At 55.6% G+C, this 16,220-nt stretch overlaps 1 protein-coding gene across 1 annotated transcript; it reads left to right on the top strand.

Moving 5' to 3' along the window:
* The first annotated feature begins 1,596 nt into the window (after nucleotides 1–1,596).
* Nucleotides 1,597–14,710, top strand: Bcan (brevican). Its single transcript, XM_028753273.1, has 14 exons — nucleotides 1,597–1,848; nucleotides 4,092–4,202; nucleotides 4,589–4,960; nucleotides 5,232–5,406; nucleotides 5,649–5,776; nucleotides 6,186–6,479; nucleotides 7,688–7,909; nucleotides 8,365–8,952; nucleotides 11,399–11,506; nucleotides 11,883–12,041; nucleotides 12,970–13,052; nucleotides 13,388–13,532; nucleotides 13,762–13,952; nucleotides 14,262–14,710. Exons 2-14 carry the CDS (start codon nucleotides 4,112–4,114, stop codon nucleotides 14,355–14,357), a joined length of 2,652 nt encoding a protein of 883 aa, XP_028609106.1. The 5' UTR covers nucleotides 1,597–1,848; nucleotides 4,092–4,111; the 3' UTR covers nucleotides 14,358–14,710.
* The last annotated feature ends 1,510 nt before the right edge of the window (nucleotides 14,711–16,220 follow it).

Here is a 16,220-nt window from a genome sequence, read left to right as displayed (position 1 = left end):
ATGGGCTGCCGAGCCCCTACCCAGAATGCTTGGGGTAGACTTTTGTAAGGGTGTGAATGATGCAGAATAGGATTCCACAGGAGTGGGAGGGGCCCTACTGGGTGGGTGGGGTTATATCCCAGAAGTAGAAGAGGGTGGGTGGATCAGAGGCCGGAGCATCCCTGACAGTTGGCTGCCTGCTGGCTTTGCTGGCCCCAGGATTCCCCCAGGATGTGCACACTGGTAACTCTGAGCAGGGAGGAGGGGAAGTGTCTCTTTCCTGTCTTCCCTGGTCACCAGCAGGTTTTCCCAAAGATTATATCCGAGACACCAGCTGGGCCGCATTGCAGTCCCCCGTTTCCTGGGGGACCTGCAGCCCTACGGAGTCCATGTGTTGGAGAGCCATTCAGGTGCAGCCCAGACCTGGCCCCCAGAACCTCAGAGTCCTTCCTTGCTGGTGACTCCCCCAGTCTTAGGACCCCAAACAGGGCCTGGTGCATAGATGACTTTGGGTTCAAACTTAAGGAATGAATAAATGAAGGCCTCCTGCCCAGCTTCTTCAGGAGCCCCACTCTGTCTCCTTCCTTGCTGGCACCGCTGGTTGGCATTTGTCTCCCCGCGTGACTCTGCCCCGGGCTCCAAGGTCCTTCTGTCCTGTCCTTACAGTGGGCGGCATTTGCTGGGATCCTCTCTTTAAACTCAGTAAGGCTTTGGAGAGGAGTTTGTTTTTTTCCAGAGGTTCTGGAGGCGTTTTGGAACTACATCCACAGCTTGGGGGTGGGGCGTGGTTAGGAAACTGTCCCCTGACTTGGGGGTTAAGGTATCTGCAGGCTGCATTTGGGGATCTAAAAGTGATAAGGTCACAGCCCCCACACCGGCCTTGCTGGCGTCCAGAGGACTGAGGACAGGGATCTGGCTGAGAGGCCTACAGTTGGTGCCAAGGTTTTGCCCGGAGTCCCAAGAGAGAGGAGGAGAGGAGGAAAGTGGGGAGCCTGGGAAAGCAGGAAGAAGTAGCGGGTGAAGGGAGGGCAGGCAACTGGCAGTTCTCGAGGTCCACCCCCAGGCGCCTGGCTGCACACTGGGCAACCCAGCTGGGGCTAGCAGGCTCTCGCTCTGCACGCATTGGTCTGCAACCTGTGATGCCTGCTCCATCACTCACTGTGCGGGCTGGCACCGCGCGCCTAGACTCTCTTGACTTGTGTTGCCTGACCCGCAGGTTTGCTGTTCAACCTCCACCTGGTCAAGGACTACAAAGTCAGCTCCTCCGCTGTGGAGGGAGAGGGAGCATCGGAGGCCACAGTCCGAAGCTTCCTCAAGAGGGGTGGCTGTGGTCATCTGCATCTTCTCTGGCCTCAGAAAAGGACTTCCCGTTTTCACCCAGCAGTGCCCTCTTTCCCGGGGCAAAGCTCCCATCGTCCCTCCATCCTCTGCGCGATGAAGTTTGAAAGGTCCTCCTCTCTTTAACCAATGAGAAGTCCCTCCCGTGCTCTAACTCTCCATCCTGCGTCGCCACAGCGCCCTCCATCGCTCCCTCTCCGCCCCTTCTGCCCTCCCCGCTGCAAGTCCTGGGCTCCGGTCCGCGGAACCTTGTCCTACTTCGCTTGTCCTCGCTCTGGCCGCTGTCGCCCGGAACCGGTTCAGAGAAGGCAGCGGGTCCCGTGACCGCGCAGAGCCCCCCACGGGGGTGGCAAGGTCAGGGGATGGTGGCGAAGGCGGGGCGCGTGGGAAGAAAGGGGGTTTTGTGAGGCGCCCGGCGAGCTGGCGCCCCCGTCTGCGTCCCGCGCGCCCGGCCCTGCTCGCGCCCGCGCATTGCGCTGCAGTCTCGGCTGCGGCTGCGGGACGCGCGGTGTGCGGAGGGGACCTCGCAAGGTGAGTGCGGAGGCCTGGCCCTGTCGGTCGCTTGCTTGCTGTGTGACCTTGGGTAAGTTTCTTGACCTCTCTGAGCCCGAGGATCCCGGCGTGGGCGAGGGCGGGCCGAGAGCCTGGCTGCTGTGGACGACGGGGACAGTCGCCTTACTATAGCTTCCTGTGGTCCCCCAGGCACTCGGGGGCGCGGTCAGCAGCAGCGCCTCTCGGAGGGTGGGCGCACAGCGCACTGTGCCGGCATCGGCACCCTGAGCCACGCGTCTGCTCGTTCTCACTGTCCCCGCCGGGCAGCCTTCAGGAGCCAGGGAGTATCTGGGCTGCGGAGCGGCTGAGGATGCCCTGGCTGGAGACTGGGGGCTGCTGAGCTCGGGTCCTTGTGGTGGCATTCCTTCGGGAAGTGTCAGAGTGCCCAAGCTCTGAACAGGAGCCACTCTTGGCCACTCGGGTCGGAAATTCAAGTCTCAGGCAGTTGGATCCTCTGACCTCAGGCTTCCTTCCTCGTCCCGTGCTGCCCCAACACGGGTAAAAGAGGTGGCCACAGGGCCGGGGTTTGAGGAGCTCCTGCTCCCAGCGTCCCCTCCTCAGAATGCCCCAGCCTCTGACTCTCTTCATGCTTCCCAGCGATAGCCCGAGTTACTGCTCGCACCGCCCGCAGCACAGCACAAGCCAGAGCGGTGCTTAGCAGGGGAGTCTGTCCTGGAAGGATCTGGGAGGACCGCTTAGGCTCAGGCAAAAAGCGACTATGAACGCAGATCTAGTGGGAGGTGGAGCCAGTCAGAATAAGTATGGTCGGGAGGAAATCTTGCCTGATGTCCCAACTGACCCCGGCTGCATCATCAGCCATGTAGACCTGGGTCCCCAAACACTTCCAAGTCTGGCCTGGCTCTTAAAGAGTGTGTTCATTAGCTGTGCGGCTTTCCGTCCTGAGGGCACAATGGCCTGGCTCCTGATTTGGCTCAGAGTTAGCCCTAGCCCTCTCTGGGCATCCACCTCACTTTCCCTATGAGCCTGTAAGCGCAATGGGATCCCCAGAAAGAGAAACTGTTTCCAGAGCTGACTGCCAGGGCAGGGGGGTTGGGGGGGGGCAGCCTCTCCCTGTACCCTTCTCCAGTACACTCCAAGTTGTAGGCTTTCACAAAAGATGGGTGGGGGAAGGAGCAACTGGATGGAGGCCAGACTGGCAGGGACAGGGTCTTTGTCCCAGCTGGCTTCTGAGCCAGGAGATCCGGTGGGAAAGCCCGTGCCAGGCAGAGGGGAATGGCTGGGAGCAAAGTGGGAGGGAGAGAGGGGATGGAGGATGTTGGGCACCAGGGGAAGCTTCCTTACAAGACCTGGTGGAGAGGAAGCCGAAGGAGAAGCCGCTGTTTCATCAGCGTTCAGTCTAGGGGGCCCTCCTGGAAGAGGAAGGGTTAGGCAGGGAAGGCTGGAGCTCTACTGTGAGGGAAAGAAACTCGTGGTTTGCACCTGAGAATGGGGGCCCGAAGGGTGAGGTGGGACCAGTTGTGCTCCCAACCCCACCCCTGGGTCTGTGGGTTTGAGTCTCCAACTCCCAGTGACTGCCTGAACCTGCAGGTGGCCAAGTTCCTCACACAGAACAATGCCTTTGCATCTCACCTACGCACTTCTTTCATACATAGGAGCCCATCTCTGGGTGACTTGTAATCCCTAAGTGTGTGCATGCTGTTCAGGGAACAGTGACAAAAACCTCTTACATGTTCAGTACAGACTCTTTTTTTCTGCATGTTCGATGGGTGGCTGATTTGGATGCATAGATTTGGAATTCAAGTGCACAGAGAGGTGATTACACAGCGCCACCCGTCGCTGTGTTACAAGTATCCCCTGACATCTGTTGTGTGTCTGCCTGCTGGCATATGCACCGGGCGTTTTCTGTTGTAGATTATAGATAGGTAAGATAGATAATAGATAATGGTAACTATGTGGAGATGACAGCTAGACAGACAGACAGACAGACAGACAGATCACGCAAGCATACAGTCGCATCAAAATTCATAAGGTGGTAATGATGGTGCTTCCCCCCCCCCAATTAAGAAGACACAGGGTCAGGGATGGTAAGGACCTTGGCTTAGGTCACACAGTGAGTAGACTGGGGACACCTCTTAGTGCTTAGAGATAGGAATCAGAAAGAGGGTTAGGGGTGAGTCTGGTATGTGCTGCCTGTGTGGTGGGACAGAGAACCGGAGGAAGTCCATCCCGCAATCTAACAACTTTCATCTTTCCTCTTCAAGTTCTTCCATCCGTTTGCAGCATGATCCCACTGCTTCTGTCCCTCCTGACAGCTCTGGTCCTGACCCAGGTCCCTGCAGCCCTCGCCGATGACCTGAAAGAAGACAGCTCAGGTGAGCAACCCTCCAGAGAACCATTGTCACTGCTGCATCTATCTCTCCCAGGGCAGAGGGCTGTCTTGATACAGCCCCAGCCACCTGCTTCCAGCCTAGGTACAGGATATGGAAGCGCTGTGGGCGAGAGCTGGAGCCAACTGCAAAATAGGGATGAGTTGGGGACCCTAGTAAGTAGGGGAGTTTTGGGGTCAGTGTTGCAAAGGGACACGAGATAGGAGGCTAAGGGTGGAGGATCAAATTCAGGACCCTGGGCAGGGCTTAGCACCCTGAACCGGGAGGTGCACCCCAGGCGCCTTGGTCCTGGGGGGCGGGGCTTGGAGCCACGCGCACAGGCGCACTGCGTCCTGCGTCTGGCTGCAGCCGGCTTTGACCCCTGTCCACAGAGGATCGAGCCTTCCGTGTGCGCATCGGTGCCACACAGCTGCGGGGCGTGCTGGGCGGTGCCCTGGCCATCCCATGCCACGTCCACCACCTGCGGCCGCCGCCCAGTCGCCGGGCCGCGCCGGGTTTTCCCCGGGTCAAGTGGACCTTCCTGTCCGGAGACCGGGAGGTGGAGGTGCTTGTGGCTCGCGGGCTACGGGTCAAGGTAAACGAAGCCTACCGGTTCCGAGTGGCACTGCCTGCCTACCCCGCATCGCTCACGGATGTGTCTCTAGTATTGAGCGAACTGCGGCCCAATGATTCCGGGGTCTATCGCTGCGAGGTCCAGCACGGTATCGACGACAGCAGTGATGCTGTGGAGGTCAAGGTCAAAGGTGAGAGGACAGAAGAGAGTAAGATCCCTAGAGAGAAGGAGGAAAGGACTCTGGTCTCCCAGAGGGCTGATTGTGAGGCGGCTTAGCAAATCCTGCAGGAGAAAGGCACGGGCAGAATAAGGAGGCCAGAGATGTGGCGGGAGATAGTCCCACAAAGCTGTAGCGCGAGCACAATTGGACTTTGCCTTTCTTGAACAGGAAGTGACAGAGAAGAGAGGAGAGGTCAGTGTGCTAGTGATCCCAAAGCTCAGGAGTTCTCTCTGCTCCTCAGGGGTCGTCTTCCTCTACAGAGAGGGCTCTGCGCGCTATGCTTTCTCCTTTGCTGGAGCCCAGGAAGCCTGTACTCGCATTGGAGCCCGAATCGCCACCCCTGAACAGCTCTATGCTGCCTACCTCGGCGGCTATGAGCAGTGTGATGCAGGCTGGCTGTCCGACCAAACTGTGAGGTGGGCTGGGGATGTAGACCAGGAACTCCTGGCCACGTCAGGGTGCTTGCTTCCTCCGCCCTCCATGGAGGTTCCTCAGAATTCCCTGCCTCTGGAAAGAAAATGAGCCTGTGGCCCTGCCTGAGCCTTACTTTCCTGCATGCTGACATCCCCCCTCCCCACTTGTCACACAGCAATAGCATTGATATGGGACAGCCTTTTGGGGGAAAAATACCAGTCGTTAGCCTTTTCCTCCCTCTTAGGTACCCCATCCAGAACCCACGGGAGGCCTGCTCTGGAGACATGGACGGCTACCCTGGAGTGCGGAACTACGGAGTGGTGGGGCCTGATGATCTCTACGATGTCTACTGTTACGCTGAAGACCTAAATGGTGATTGAGAGTGACAAGCCCTTCTGCAACATGGCCCTTGGTGTCTTCTGGGGCCTCCACTAGACCTCATGTGTCTAAGGGGACAGGCAGATTAGGCAGGCACTTAGTGTACTCCTCCAAACACTGGCCCAGAGGCAAGCCCATGAGCAAATCTAGCAAATAGCAGACAACTGGGGTGGGAATGGGGCTGGGGGTGGGGGTGGTGAGTTTCAGCAGAGTCCTATAGCTCGAGGAATTGGGGCCAGGCTCCTCTAAACACTAATTTTCATCTTGGATTTCATGCAAAATTTGGTACTATCAGGTGGTCAAGGTGACCCCGTGCCAGGAATGAGCTTGCCTAGGAACCTTTAAGTGTCTAGGTTGGAAGGACTGCCAACTGCCTAATGACCCAGCTCCTCTTTTCACTCAGGAGAACTGTTCCTAGGAGCCCCTCCCAGCAAGCTGACGTGGGAGGAGGCTCGGGACTACTGTCTGGAACGTGGTGCACAGATCGCTAGCACAGGCCAGCTGTACGCAGCCTGGAATGGTGGCCTGGACAGATGTAGCCCCGGCTGGCTGGCTGATGGCAGCGTGCGCTACCCCATCGTCACGCCCAGCCAACGCTGTGGGGGTGGCCTGCCAGGAGTCAAGACCCTCTTCCTCTTCCCCAACCAGACTGGCTTCCCCAGCAAGCAGAACCGCTTCAATGTCTACTGCTTCCGAGGTGAGTGGCCTCAGGGGTAGTGCCAGGCCTGGAATTCTAGCCTTGCCCTCACCATTCTTGGCCATTTGCCCATAGGAATGTGGTGCCAGCTTGTCATTTAGCATCTGGACATCTCCCCTACAATCTCTGCACAACTTCACCTGCCACCCCTCAGTAGTCTGTACTAGCTTCTGCCGGTTTCAAAGCTGCCTTAGTCCTCGTGTCTGTTAGCATATTGGCCAACAGAGATGACTGACATTCTTTCACTTCCATGAACCAACTGTTCTGTTCTTCAGTGAGCAAAATGCACGTGGGAGTGGAACACTCCTTGGAGTGTCCCAGATCCTACAGCTTACAGGTTTCAACACTGAGTATTGAGGAGGGGACAAAGGGGTGGTACTGGGAAGCCAGCTGAGTGCACATTCTGAGCCAAACACTTTGTCCTGAAAGAATCAATAAGAGGCACTAGTGTGGAGGGGCAGGGTGGGAGAGATGGAGGACAGATGTAGGTTTGCTGGTTTGTGATGGCCTGGAGCAAGGCTCGCTGGAACGGGTCATACGGTCCTGTCTGTCCTGGCTAGAGATAGCCCTCTAGACACTTCTTGGCCCAATTCTACTTTGGAGTCATTGGCTGTGTTCCCTCCCCAGAAGATGAGGTAACTCTCCCTGAGCCACTGAGCACTGCACCCAGAAGATGTTCCCTTCCTTTTTCTGTTGCTGTAGCTGAGCTCCAAGCTCCTCAGACAGTGACCATTGAGTGCTGTTCCTAGGGGGATGGAGTCCTTCCCTTCTCCATGCAAACCTAGCCTGCAGAATACAGAGCCTCCACCCACCCACTCCATTTTCACACCTAAGGAAGCAGCTCATTCAGCCTTTCCAGACCCCTCTGAAGGAAAATGAGCCCCCCACCTTGTCTTACTGCTTCTCAAGAGTTGTTTCTATTGTGTAATGTGTTTATTGCCTATGTCTATTTTCTTCAGGTTTCCCTAGCATTCTTTATACCACACTCAGAGAAGGCTTAGCCTAAAACTAACAGGTACTCCATTAGTACTCAAGTGATGAGTGATAAAATCCCAGGGGGCACTTGAACTCCCTGTGAGGAGCCATGGAAGGATGAAGCATAGTCCAGGACCTGTGGAGTTCTAGCCTAGAGCCTCAGATGCAGGCCATACCCTGGGAGGATTCATATGCGTACTTAGCTTCCCACTGGCCTTTTCCTCTTGCCACAGACTCTGCCCATTCCTCTGCCTTCTCTGAGGCCTCCATCCCAGCCTCTGATGGACTCGAGGCCATTGTCACAGTGACAGAGAAGCTGGAGGAGCTGCAGTTGCCTCAGGAAGCCATGGAGAGCGAGTCTCGTGGGGCGATCTACTCCATCCCCATCACAGAAGATGGGGGAGGAGGAAGCTCCACCCCAGAAGACCCAGCTGAAGCTCCCAAGACTCCTCTAGGTAACTGTAAGACTTTACCTTGGGTTCTCACTACCTGAGAGAAGTTGGGGGTAGGAGGGTAAGCCCAAGTGGACACTGGGGTCATGACTGGCATAATTCTGCCCTATCACTCTTCCAAATTTGGTATTCAAGTAAATTCCACCCTCAATTCTCTGCAGCTAAAGAAATTTGTGTTTAGAGAATGCTATCTAGGAAGGAAATATATTCCTTACCTACCCCAGACAGATTGGAAAATGTTGACAGACTAGAAGAGGGAGATGCAACAACCTTTTCTGCCAGAGCTAGAGGCAGTTTGCAGAGCCCTTCAGCGTGTAGGCCAGGTCAGAGTTCTTCCCTACTGGCAGCGCACCAGGAGCACCACCCCTCCCCCTCCCGTGAGGCCCCACCTTTCCCCCACCTTCCCTTGCGTGGTCTGGGACGCTGTCCCTGGTGCTGAACTGTCTTGCTATGGTCAGAATCGGAAACCCAATCCATTGCACCACCTACCGGGTCCTCAGAAGAGGAAGGCATAGCCCTGGAGGAAGAAGAAAGATCCAAAGACACAGAGACTCTGGAGGAAGAGAAGAATCAGGAGGACCTGTGGATGTGGCCCAGGGAGCTCAGCAGCCCTCTTCCTACTGGCTTGGAAATAGAGCATTCACTCTCCCAGGTGTCCCCTCCAGCCCAGGCAGTTCTACAGCTGGGTGCATCACCTTCTCCCAGGCCTCCAAGGGTCCATGGACCACCTGCAGAGACTTTGCTCCCCCCAAGGGAGGGAAGCCTCACATCCACTCCAGATGGGGCAAGAGAAGTAGAGGGGGAAACTGGGAGCCCTGAACTCTCTGGGGTCCCTCGAGAGAGTGAGGAGGCAGGGAGTTCCAGTTTGGAGGATGGCCCTTCCCTACTCCCAGCTACATGGGCCCCTGTGGGTACCAGGGAGCTGGAGACCCCCTCAGAAGAGAAGTCTGGAAGAACTGTTCTGACAGGCACCTCAGTGCAGGCCCAGCCAGTGCTGCCCACCGACAGTGCCAGCCGCGGTGGAGTGGCGGTGGCTCCCTCATCAGGTAATTCTGCCGAAGGCTCAATGCCTGCTTTTCTCCTTTTCCTCCTCCTCCAGCTCTGGGCCACCTGACTCGGCCTTTAGTCTACCTTATCCCTGGACCCTCTGGTCCTTTGCCCTCATTCCCTCTCCTGTCTCTCCCCATGGATCTTCCTTCCATTCTGTCACTTCCATCCCAGTTCTCTGATCTTCTGCTCCCCCAGCCCCACCACTGACCTGTGGGCCCTCTGCTGTAGCTCACATCTCACTGGCCACACGAATGTCCTCACGCCTCTTCCTGGTGCCCTCACCAGCCCTCCCACCCCTTGAAAGCAGGCCCATCGTCTGCTGTTCCCTCCCTGTGCCCAGTGCTCCATCCCTTTAACCACCTCCCATCGATTCCAAGGAAGCCCGAGAGACCATACCTGCCCCTCACTTCTGGGGACCAGGATACTCACCCCAAAGAGCCTTAAGCCACTACTTCTGTGAAGTATTTTTTGACTGTTTCATGGAAAACAAGCCTTGGAAATAAATCTGTATTAAACTGCTTTGTACTCAGCCGCTGACACCCTGCCCATCTCCAGCTGTCTTTTCTGCTCATTGCTGTGTCTGAATCAGGACTCTCTGGTTCCATGTACCCTCTCCATCCTCTGTGCCTCTCCATGTGTCTCTTTGCCACTCTTCTTCGACCAACATCCTTGCTGTCCCAGCGGGGCAGCAGCTTTTTACTGCTGCCACTGTCTCTCCCTGGGCCATCTACACTTCCCTCCATACTGCTGAGACCCCAGACTTGACTGTACATATCACCCAAGGGAGTCCTCCATCACCTACAGGAGAAACCCACACTGCCTGGATATGATGTGTAGCCTACCCAGGTAGCTCCTGCTTGGAGCTGGTTCTCTGGCTTCCCAAGGCTTAAGCATATCATCTTCCTCAGTGCTCCCAGAAAGAGACAGTACTGTTACCCCTGTGCCCAGTGCTTCCCTCCTGCACTAACTCTGCACTAATGACCCCCACCCCCACCCCAGGAGAAATGGTTTATGCTCTTCAACCCAAAGGACTTGGATGATTTGGAACAGAGTGGGGTGGGAAGAAAAAAAGGAGCTGGTTTCCACAGTCTGAAAGGAACCTTCTGTCCCAGAAGCCTAAGGTTCCCATTGGAAGCCCTCTCAGGGAAGGCTGAAGCCCTCCTAGATTCACCTCTCCTCCATGGCTCAAGTGGAATACCACCCCTATGTCACAAAAACTCACCCATTTCAGCTGTCACCTTTTTGCCCACTGGCCTTGGAGTGGGTGTAGTGGGGAAGTGGGGAGCCCCTTAGAGGTCACTGCAGTGTCAGAGTAGAGACAGCCAGAGGCCCCCTGGCCTACTGTCAGGAGGTGGGAAAGAAATGCTTTCTGACTCTGTGGAGTAGAAAAAAAGAAGGAAAATCCAAAGGGGGGGTCCATCACACCACACTGTCCAGCCAAGGTCCAGGCCCAGGAGTCCACAGACAGATTGGAACTTATGGCCTAAAAGGCAAGGACTGAGCCTAAGAGTCTGTCCCCTGGGGTTAGAGGGCAGCCCAGGAAGGAGAGGAGACTGGAGAAGCAGAAAGCATGAGGACTCAGAGGAGCTCAGGACTCTACCCCTTGTCACCTGAGACCAAACTTCACCCTACTTGAAAAACTGTGCATGCCTTTAATCCCCGTACTTGGGAAGCAGAGGCAGGCGGATTTCTGAGTTCGAGGCCAGCCTGGTCTACAGAGTGAGTTCCAGGACAGCCAGGGCTACACAGAGAAACCCTGTCTCAAAACAAACAAACAAACAAAAAAAAAAAAAAAAAAAGAAAAGAAAAACTGTTAGCAGAGGGATGCCGGACACGTTAGATGTTGGCGGAGGGATGCTCAAAAGGCTGCTTGGCTAATGTACCAAATATAGCTGGGTCATCCCAGCCAATTAAATCAGCCCAGCTTCTCCTTCCTCCTCCCCTGAGGCTACCTCGGGCCTTGATCTCAGCTGCTGCTGCTGGGGAGTAGTTCTGGGGGACCTAGTCTGCTCTGTTGGTTAAAGGAGCCACTGTCTCTGGTCATCTGGACCAGAATGGAGTAGATGCTGACCGCTCACCAGCACCTTGGTGGAGCCAGAGAGAAGGTTGGAGAAGGCGGGTGAACCAGCCTGAGACTGGCAGGAATCCAGGTCTCATAATCGACAGCCCTGTACTTCTCCCCTTTCTTGGCCTCTTTCCACTGGCTGCTCAGGGCTCCCACTGGTGGGAGCTTGAGCCAGTCAGGAACTGGGAGGTTGAGAGTGAGGAAAGGCGCTCTGAACTGGGGGTTGGGTGGGCTGGAGTAATGGCCAGCTCCAGGCAGAACTGTTACCTTCCTGGTCTGGAAGATGTCTGAGCTGGGGGACCCGGAACCTTCCCCTGGAAGCTCAGTCTGCACAGCTCCCCCTCATGCTCCTCCACCTCACTTCTCTCCTCTGTCAGGTGACTGTATCCCCAGCCCCTGCCACAATGGTGGGACATGCTTGGAGGAGAAGGAGGGTTTCCGCTGCCTATGTTTGCCAGGCTATGGGGGGGACCTGTGCGATGTTGGTGAGTTTGTTGGAGGACATGCAGACATATCAAAAGCCTGGACCCGACCCCAGTATACTAGTTCCTGAGGTGGAGGGAGGCCACTGGTTTGGGTCTTGCTATGAATGAATTGGCACTTCAGGCAAATTACAGAGCTGGTCTGAACCTTCCTGTCTCCGGAGCAGGGAGGAGGGTATCATCTTTTCCAGCATGGACAACTGTACAGGCCAGAGTTGGAGAGCCAGCTGACCTAGCCACTGCCCAAGAGCCCTCCAGGCTCAGGCCTCCTGGCTGCACATGAGTGGCTCTGAGTCTTCCCCTCCTGCTGCTAGCCAGCCAGCTAAAGAAGCCAATCTAAGACCTGGCAGCCTAAGCCGCTTCCTCCCCTGTACTCCAGGCCTTCACTTCTGCAGCCCTGGCTGGGAGGCCTTCCAGGGTGCCTGCTACAAGCACTTTTCCACACGAAGGAGTTGGGAGGAGGCAGAAAGCCAGTGCAGAGCGCTAGGTGCTCATCTGACCAGCATCTGCACTCCTGAGGAGCAAGACTTTGTCAATGGTGGGTGGAGCCTGGCTTCCTATGCATGACCCAGACCAAACCCACAACCCACTCCTCACCCACGCCTTCCCACTCACGCCTCCCTTCCTTCTCTCTCTCTCTCTCTCTCTCTCTCTCTCTCTCTCTCTCTCTCTCTCCTTTCTCTCCTTTCTCTCTTTCCTTCCTCTCTCTCCTCCCTCTCTCATACCCCTTTTCCCTTCCCTCACTCTTTTTCCTTCTCACTCACCATGAGACCTGTTGTGCACGTGATTGGACTACCACGTGCCCTACATTTGCAGAGCTGCCTAGACTGCTGGGCTCCCTGCTCTCCCAGATGCAGCTGCTTCCTAACTCTGTCGTAGCAAGGTTTGCTCCTCTTCTTTCCCTTCCAAAGTGCTATTCTCCACTTGCATGTCCTTGTGCCCATGGGGTGTGAAGGTTCATTAAGAAAACAGGGAGACAGGCTAGAAAGATGGCTCTGCGGTTAAGAGCACTGGCTCTTTTGAAGGGCCCAGGGTTCAATTCCCAGCACCCATGTGACAGCTTACAACCATCTATCTATAACTCCCATTCTGGGGTTGCCTTCTGCTGCCTTCTGGCCTCTGAGGACACTGAACACAAGTGGTGCACAGACACGTGTGTATGTGAAACACTCATACACATACAACAAAAATTAAAAGCTTTCCAAAAAAAGGATTTAGGAAGAGCCTTTATGATGATAAATCTGATTGTCTTCCCTGGTGGAGGAAAAAAAAGAAAAAGAGAAAAGGTGGGTGAATGCAGTCCATCCTTGGCTGCTTTCCTAGCAGAGGAGCCTGGTTCTGAGCCAGCAGCCACAAGCCAGCAAGATTTGGGGAGTAGAGTTTTTGAGTGGACTCCCCAAAAGGTCATCACTGGTCCAGAAACACAGGGCTTCCTGCTCACTGCATCTCTGGCTTTTTCTCTCCAGATCGATACCGGGAATACCAGTGGATTGGACTCAATGACAGGACCATCGAGGGTGACTTCTTGTGGTCAGATGGTGCCCCTCTGGTGAGGACTGTCACTGCACTGTAGTCTAGCTCACCTCTTGGAAGCCTCTCTGTCCTCAGTAACAGTCTCTGCCTCTTCCTCCCTTTCTGGCCGATTTGTTCCCCTCTTTCTCCTGGACGCCTTCTTTCCGTGTGCCCATCTCTTCTTTGGCTCTTGTCTCCTTCTTGGAGAGCCCTGGTCCTCTTATTTCCCCTCCCTACCTGTCCCAGTCACCAGACCCCGCCCTTCCATATCCTGGGATACCCCCAAATCCTCCCTCCAGTTCTCAGAGGGCATTTTTCCTGGTACTTATGGGGTTTAAGCTTCTCACCACCTCCTCCACTCCCCCTTCCCAGCTCTATGAAAACTGGAACCCTGGGCAGCCTGACAGCTACTTCCTGTCTGGGGAGAACTGTGTGGTCATGGTGTGGCATGACCAGGGACAGTGGAGTGATGTGCCCTGCAACTACCACCTATCCTACACCTGCAAGATGGGGCTTGGTGAGGGCTGCCGAGGGAAAGGGTGGCCGGGACTGCCACATGTAAGAGCAGAGCAAAGCTACCCAGAAGAACCTGTCAGGGTGTACCCCAGACTGTGGGGGGGTTGACACAACTACACTGACCCACTTTTTTTGGTCAACTGCGGCCACTCCTTTCCTCCCCGTCAAGTTTCTGGGAACTATCATCCACAAAGCCAGGCTCTCAGCTTCTAAATGTGAACCTCTTGCAGTGTCCTGTGGACCTCCACCGCAGCTGCCCCTGGCTCAAATATTTGGTCGCCCTCGGCTGCGCTACGCGGTAGACACTGTGCTTCGATATCGGTGCCGAGAGGGGCTGGCCCAACGCAACCTGCCGTTGATCCGCTGCCAGGAGAATGGGCTTTGGGAGACCCCTCAGATTTCCTGTGTGCCTCGAAGACCTGTAAGTGACAGGAGGATACAGGTAGGGGCCACCAGCTACTTGGAAGCCCTGGGCTCAAGACCCATTACGCCTGTCATTCACTGACTGAGCTTAGAGTGACCACTGTCTCTCTCTAAGGCTAACAGAAGGAAATGGGCTGTAGCTCTTGGAGACCTCTTAGGTCAGATGGCTGAGAACATGCAACCGCACTTGGGCTCCTAAGGGCAGGGCAAATATTTTGAAAAGATCAGGGGTTAAGTAGCAAGGACCCAGATTACAGAGGCAACTGAGGAGTGCCGTGCGGAGGGTGAGTATGTTTGTCTTCCATAGGGCCGTGCTCTGCGCTCAATGGACACCCCAGAAGGACCACGGGGACAGCTCTCTAGGCACAGGAAGGCACTGTTGACGCCTCCCTCCAGTCTCTAGGGAGTAGACCTGGAAGACTACTGCCCCCAGCAGGGCCCTCTCACTTCAACTGCCTGTGCTCTTCCCCATGACAGGAGGTGACACGACAGGGGTGGGACTGGAATTCAAAGGACAGAGGGGTTTCTGGGAAACATTTGGGTGGCTCCGCCCAGCCTAGGCCCGGCCCCCTCATACAAGGGCCTCAGGTTTTACCGGGTAAGTCCCTAAGTGCCTCAACTGCCCTCTCATGTCTGCTGCCTCCTTGTCCCTCGATTTCTTTAGGGGACACTGTGCTACTTGTTCTTGATTTTCAAAGGGTTTTTAGGATGAAGTGCCAGCAAAACCAGGTGGAAATAAAGTTGTTTGAACCCAAAGTTTGATGCTTCTGTGTACATGTGGACATTCAGACAGTGTTGGGCAGCCCCTCCAAAGGTAGGTGCCTTCCTGAGATTATTACTTTACAAAAGGTCAGAGAAGTCACCAGGAACTTGAAGAATAGAGCAATGCCTGGGGCAAAAGGGTTGCCCAGCCATGAGGATTCATCACTGCCTGCATCAGGTCACCAGCCGAATAGAGTCGGGTCTGGGGAGACGGGGGCCCCTAGTGGCCTGATTTTGAGCTTCCGAGAGTGCCTCCGTTCCTGCAGCGTTTAAGGGAAGATTGGGCAGCGACAAACAGAAAAGCAGTGCCGGCGGCGGGGGCATATTAATAAACAAGCTAAGGAGTCCTCCGACACGCCAAAGGGTTCACAGGATGTGACCAGTAGAGGGCGCTGCGGATACAGTTATGTAGCTCTAGAGGACGAGGTGGATCCGGACCAGAGAGGGGCCAGGAGGCCACCAGGGGGCGTCGCGGTCTTTCTGACTTGCGGAGCAGAACTGCTAGGCGTTCGGGGCAGAAAGCTGTGCGGGGAATGCAGGACTTCCGGCTGGCCAGACTGGGCTGGCCCCCCGGCTGAGTCAGCGGAGGCTGAAGTGATGAGGTCACTGCAAGCTAGGAAGTGGATGACCAGTGCCGGAATCAGCCAGAGCTCCATGGACTCCTCAGTGCAGCCTTGCATTGGTTGGAGTGCCATTCTGATGGAAGGCAAATCATGACTGCAAATCCTCACACCTGGCCCACTCAGCATTGAGGGCCACGGGGACGAACGCCTTAGGCTCATTAACCCACCTGGCCATTCTTGGTCCTTCTAAAAGGGCCAGCCGACAAGGACAAAAACAAATGGCAAAGGATACAGATTCAGTACAGAGTCCCAAACAGAGGCTTGGGAAGGTAGCCCTGAGGACCTGAGACTCTCCTTCTTCCCTAAAAAACCACCGCTTTCTCAGACCTCACCATCTTCACCATCGTCCTCCTCCCTCCAGCCCCTGGGCTCATCTGTCTGCCCACACAGCCAACCCAGAATAGCCAGAGAGTACAAACTGGTTCTTAAGGATCTACAGGGAAGAGGAGGAAGCTGGGGCCAGAGTGGACCCTGCTTTATCCTTATCGGACTGTAGTTGCCCATTCAATGCATTCTAGGGCTTGTCGGAACATTTAGCTGGAACTGTAAGTGGATGAAGACCCAGGATGATGGGGCCTGAAAAGGAGCAGGCTAGAGAAGAGCCAGTGTCTGTCCTTTGGGTGCAGAACTCACTGGGGTTCAGTGGGTGATTTCTGTATAGCATGGTGGGTTTGTGGCACACCAAGGTTTGCATCATCAAATCTCCCACTTGGCATAGGTCCACCATCTTCTCTGCTCTGTGGGTTAAGAGAGTAACCACAGAAGTAGATGGTAGACTAGAACCAGAATCCTCCACCACCTGCTGGGCTTCTCTGGCAGGGCAGCAAACAGGAAGCCTCCTCCTGGCTTGTTGGGCTTCCTGGGGAAGGGGGGGGGAGGAA

This window comes from Grammomys surdaster, unplaced genomic scaffold, assembly GCF_004785775.1.
Source record: "Grammomys surdaster isolate TR1022 unplaced genomic scaffold, NIH_TR_1.0 125946, whole genome shotgun sequence".
NCBI classification, from domain to species: domain Eukaryota; kingdom Metazoa; phylum Chordata; class Mammalia; order Rodentia; family Muridae; genus Grammomys; species Grammomys surdaster.
The sequence above is the reverse complement of the archived record's forward strand: the minus strand, read 5'-3'. Positions and strand labels throughout refer to the sequence as shown.

Bases quoted from the DNA above. Each gene is read 5' to 3' on its own strand.
- Bcan (XM_028753273.1), top strand. From the start codon at position 4,112: ATGATCCCACTGCTTCTGTCCCTCCTGACAGCTCTGGTCCTGACCCAG. The intron at 5,407-5,648 runs GTGGGCTGGGGA...CCTCCCTCTTAG, and splicing joins CTGTCCGACCAAACTGTGAG to GTACCCCATCCAGAACCCAC. The intron at 6,480-7,687 runs GTGAGTGGCCTC...CTCTTGCCACAG, and splicing joins CAATGTCTACTGCTTCCGAG to ACTCTGCCCATTCCTCTGCC.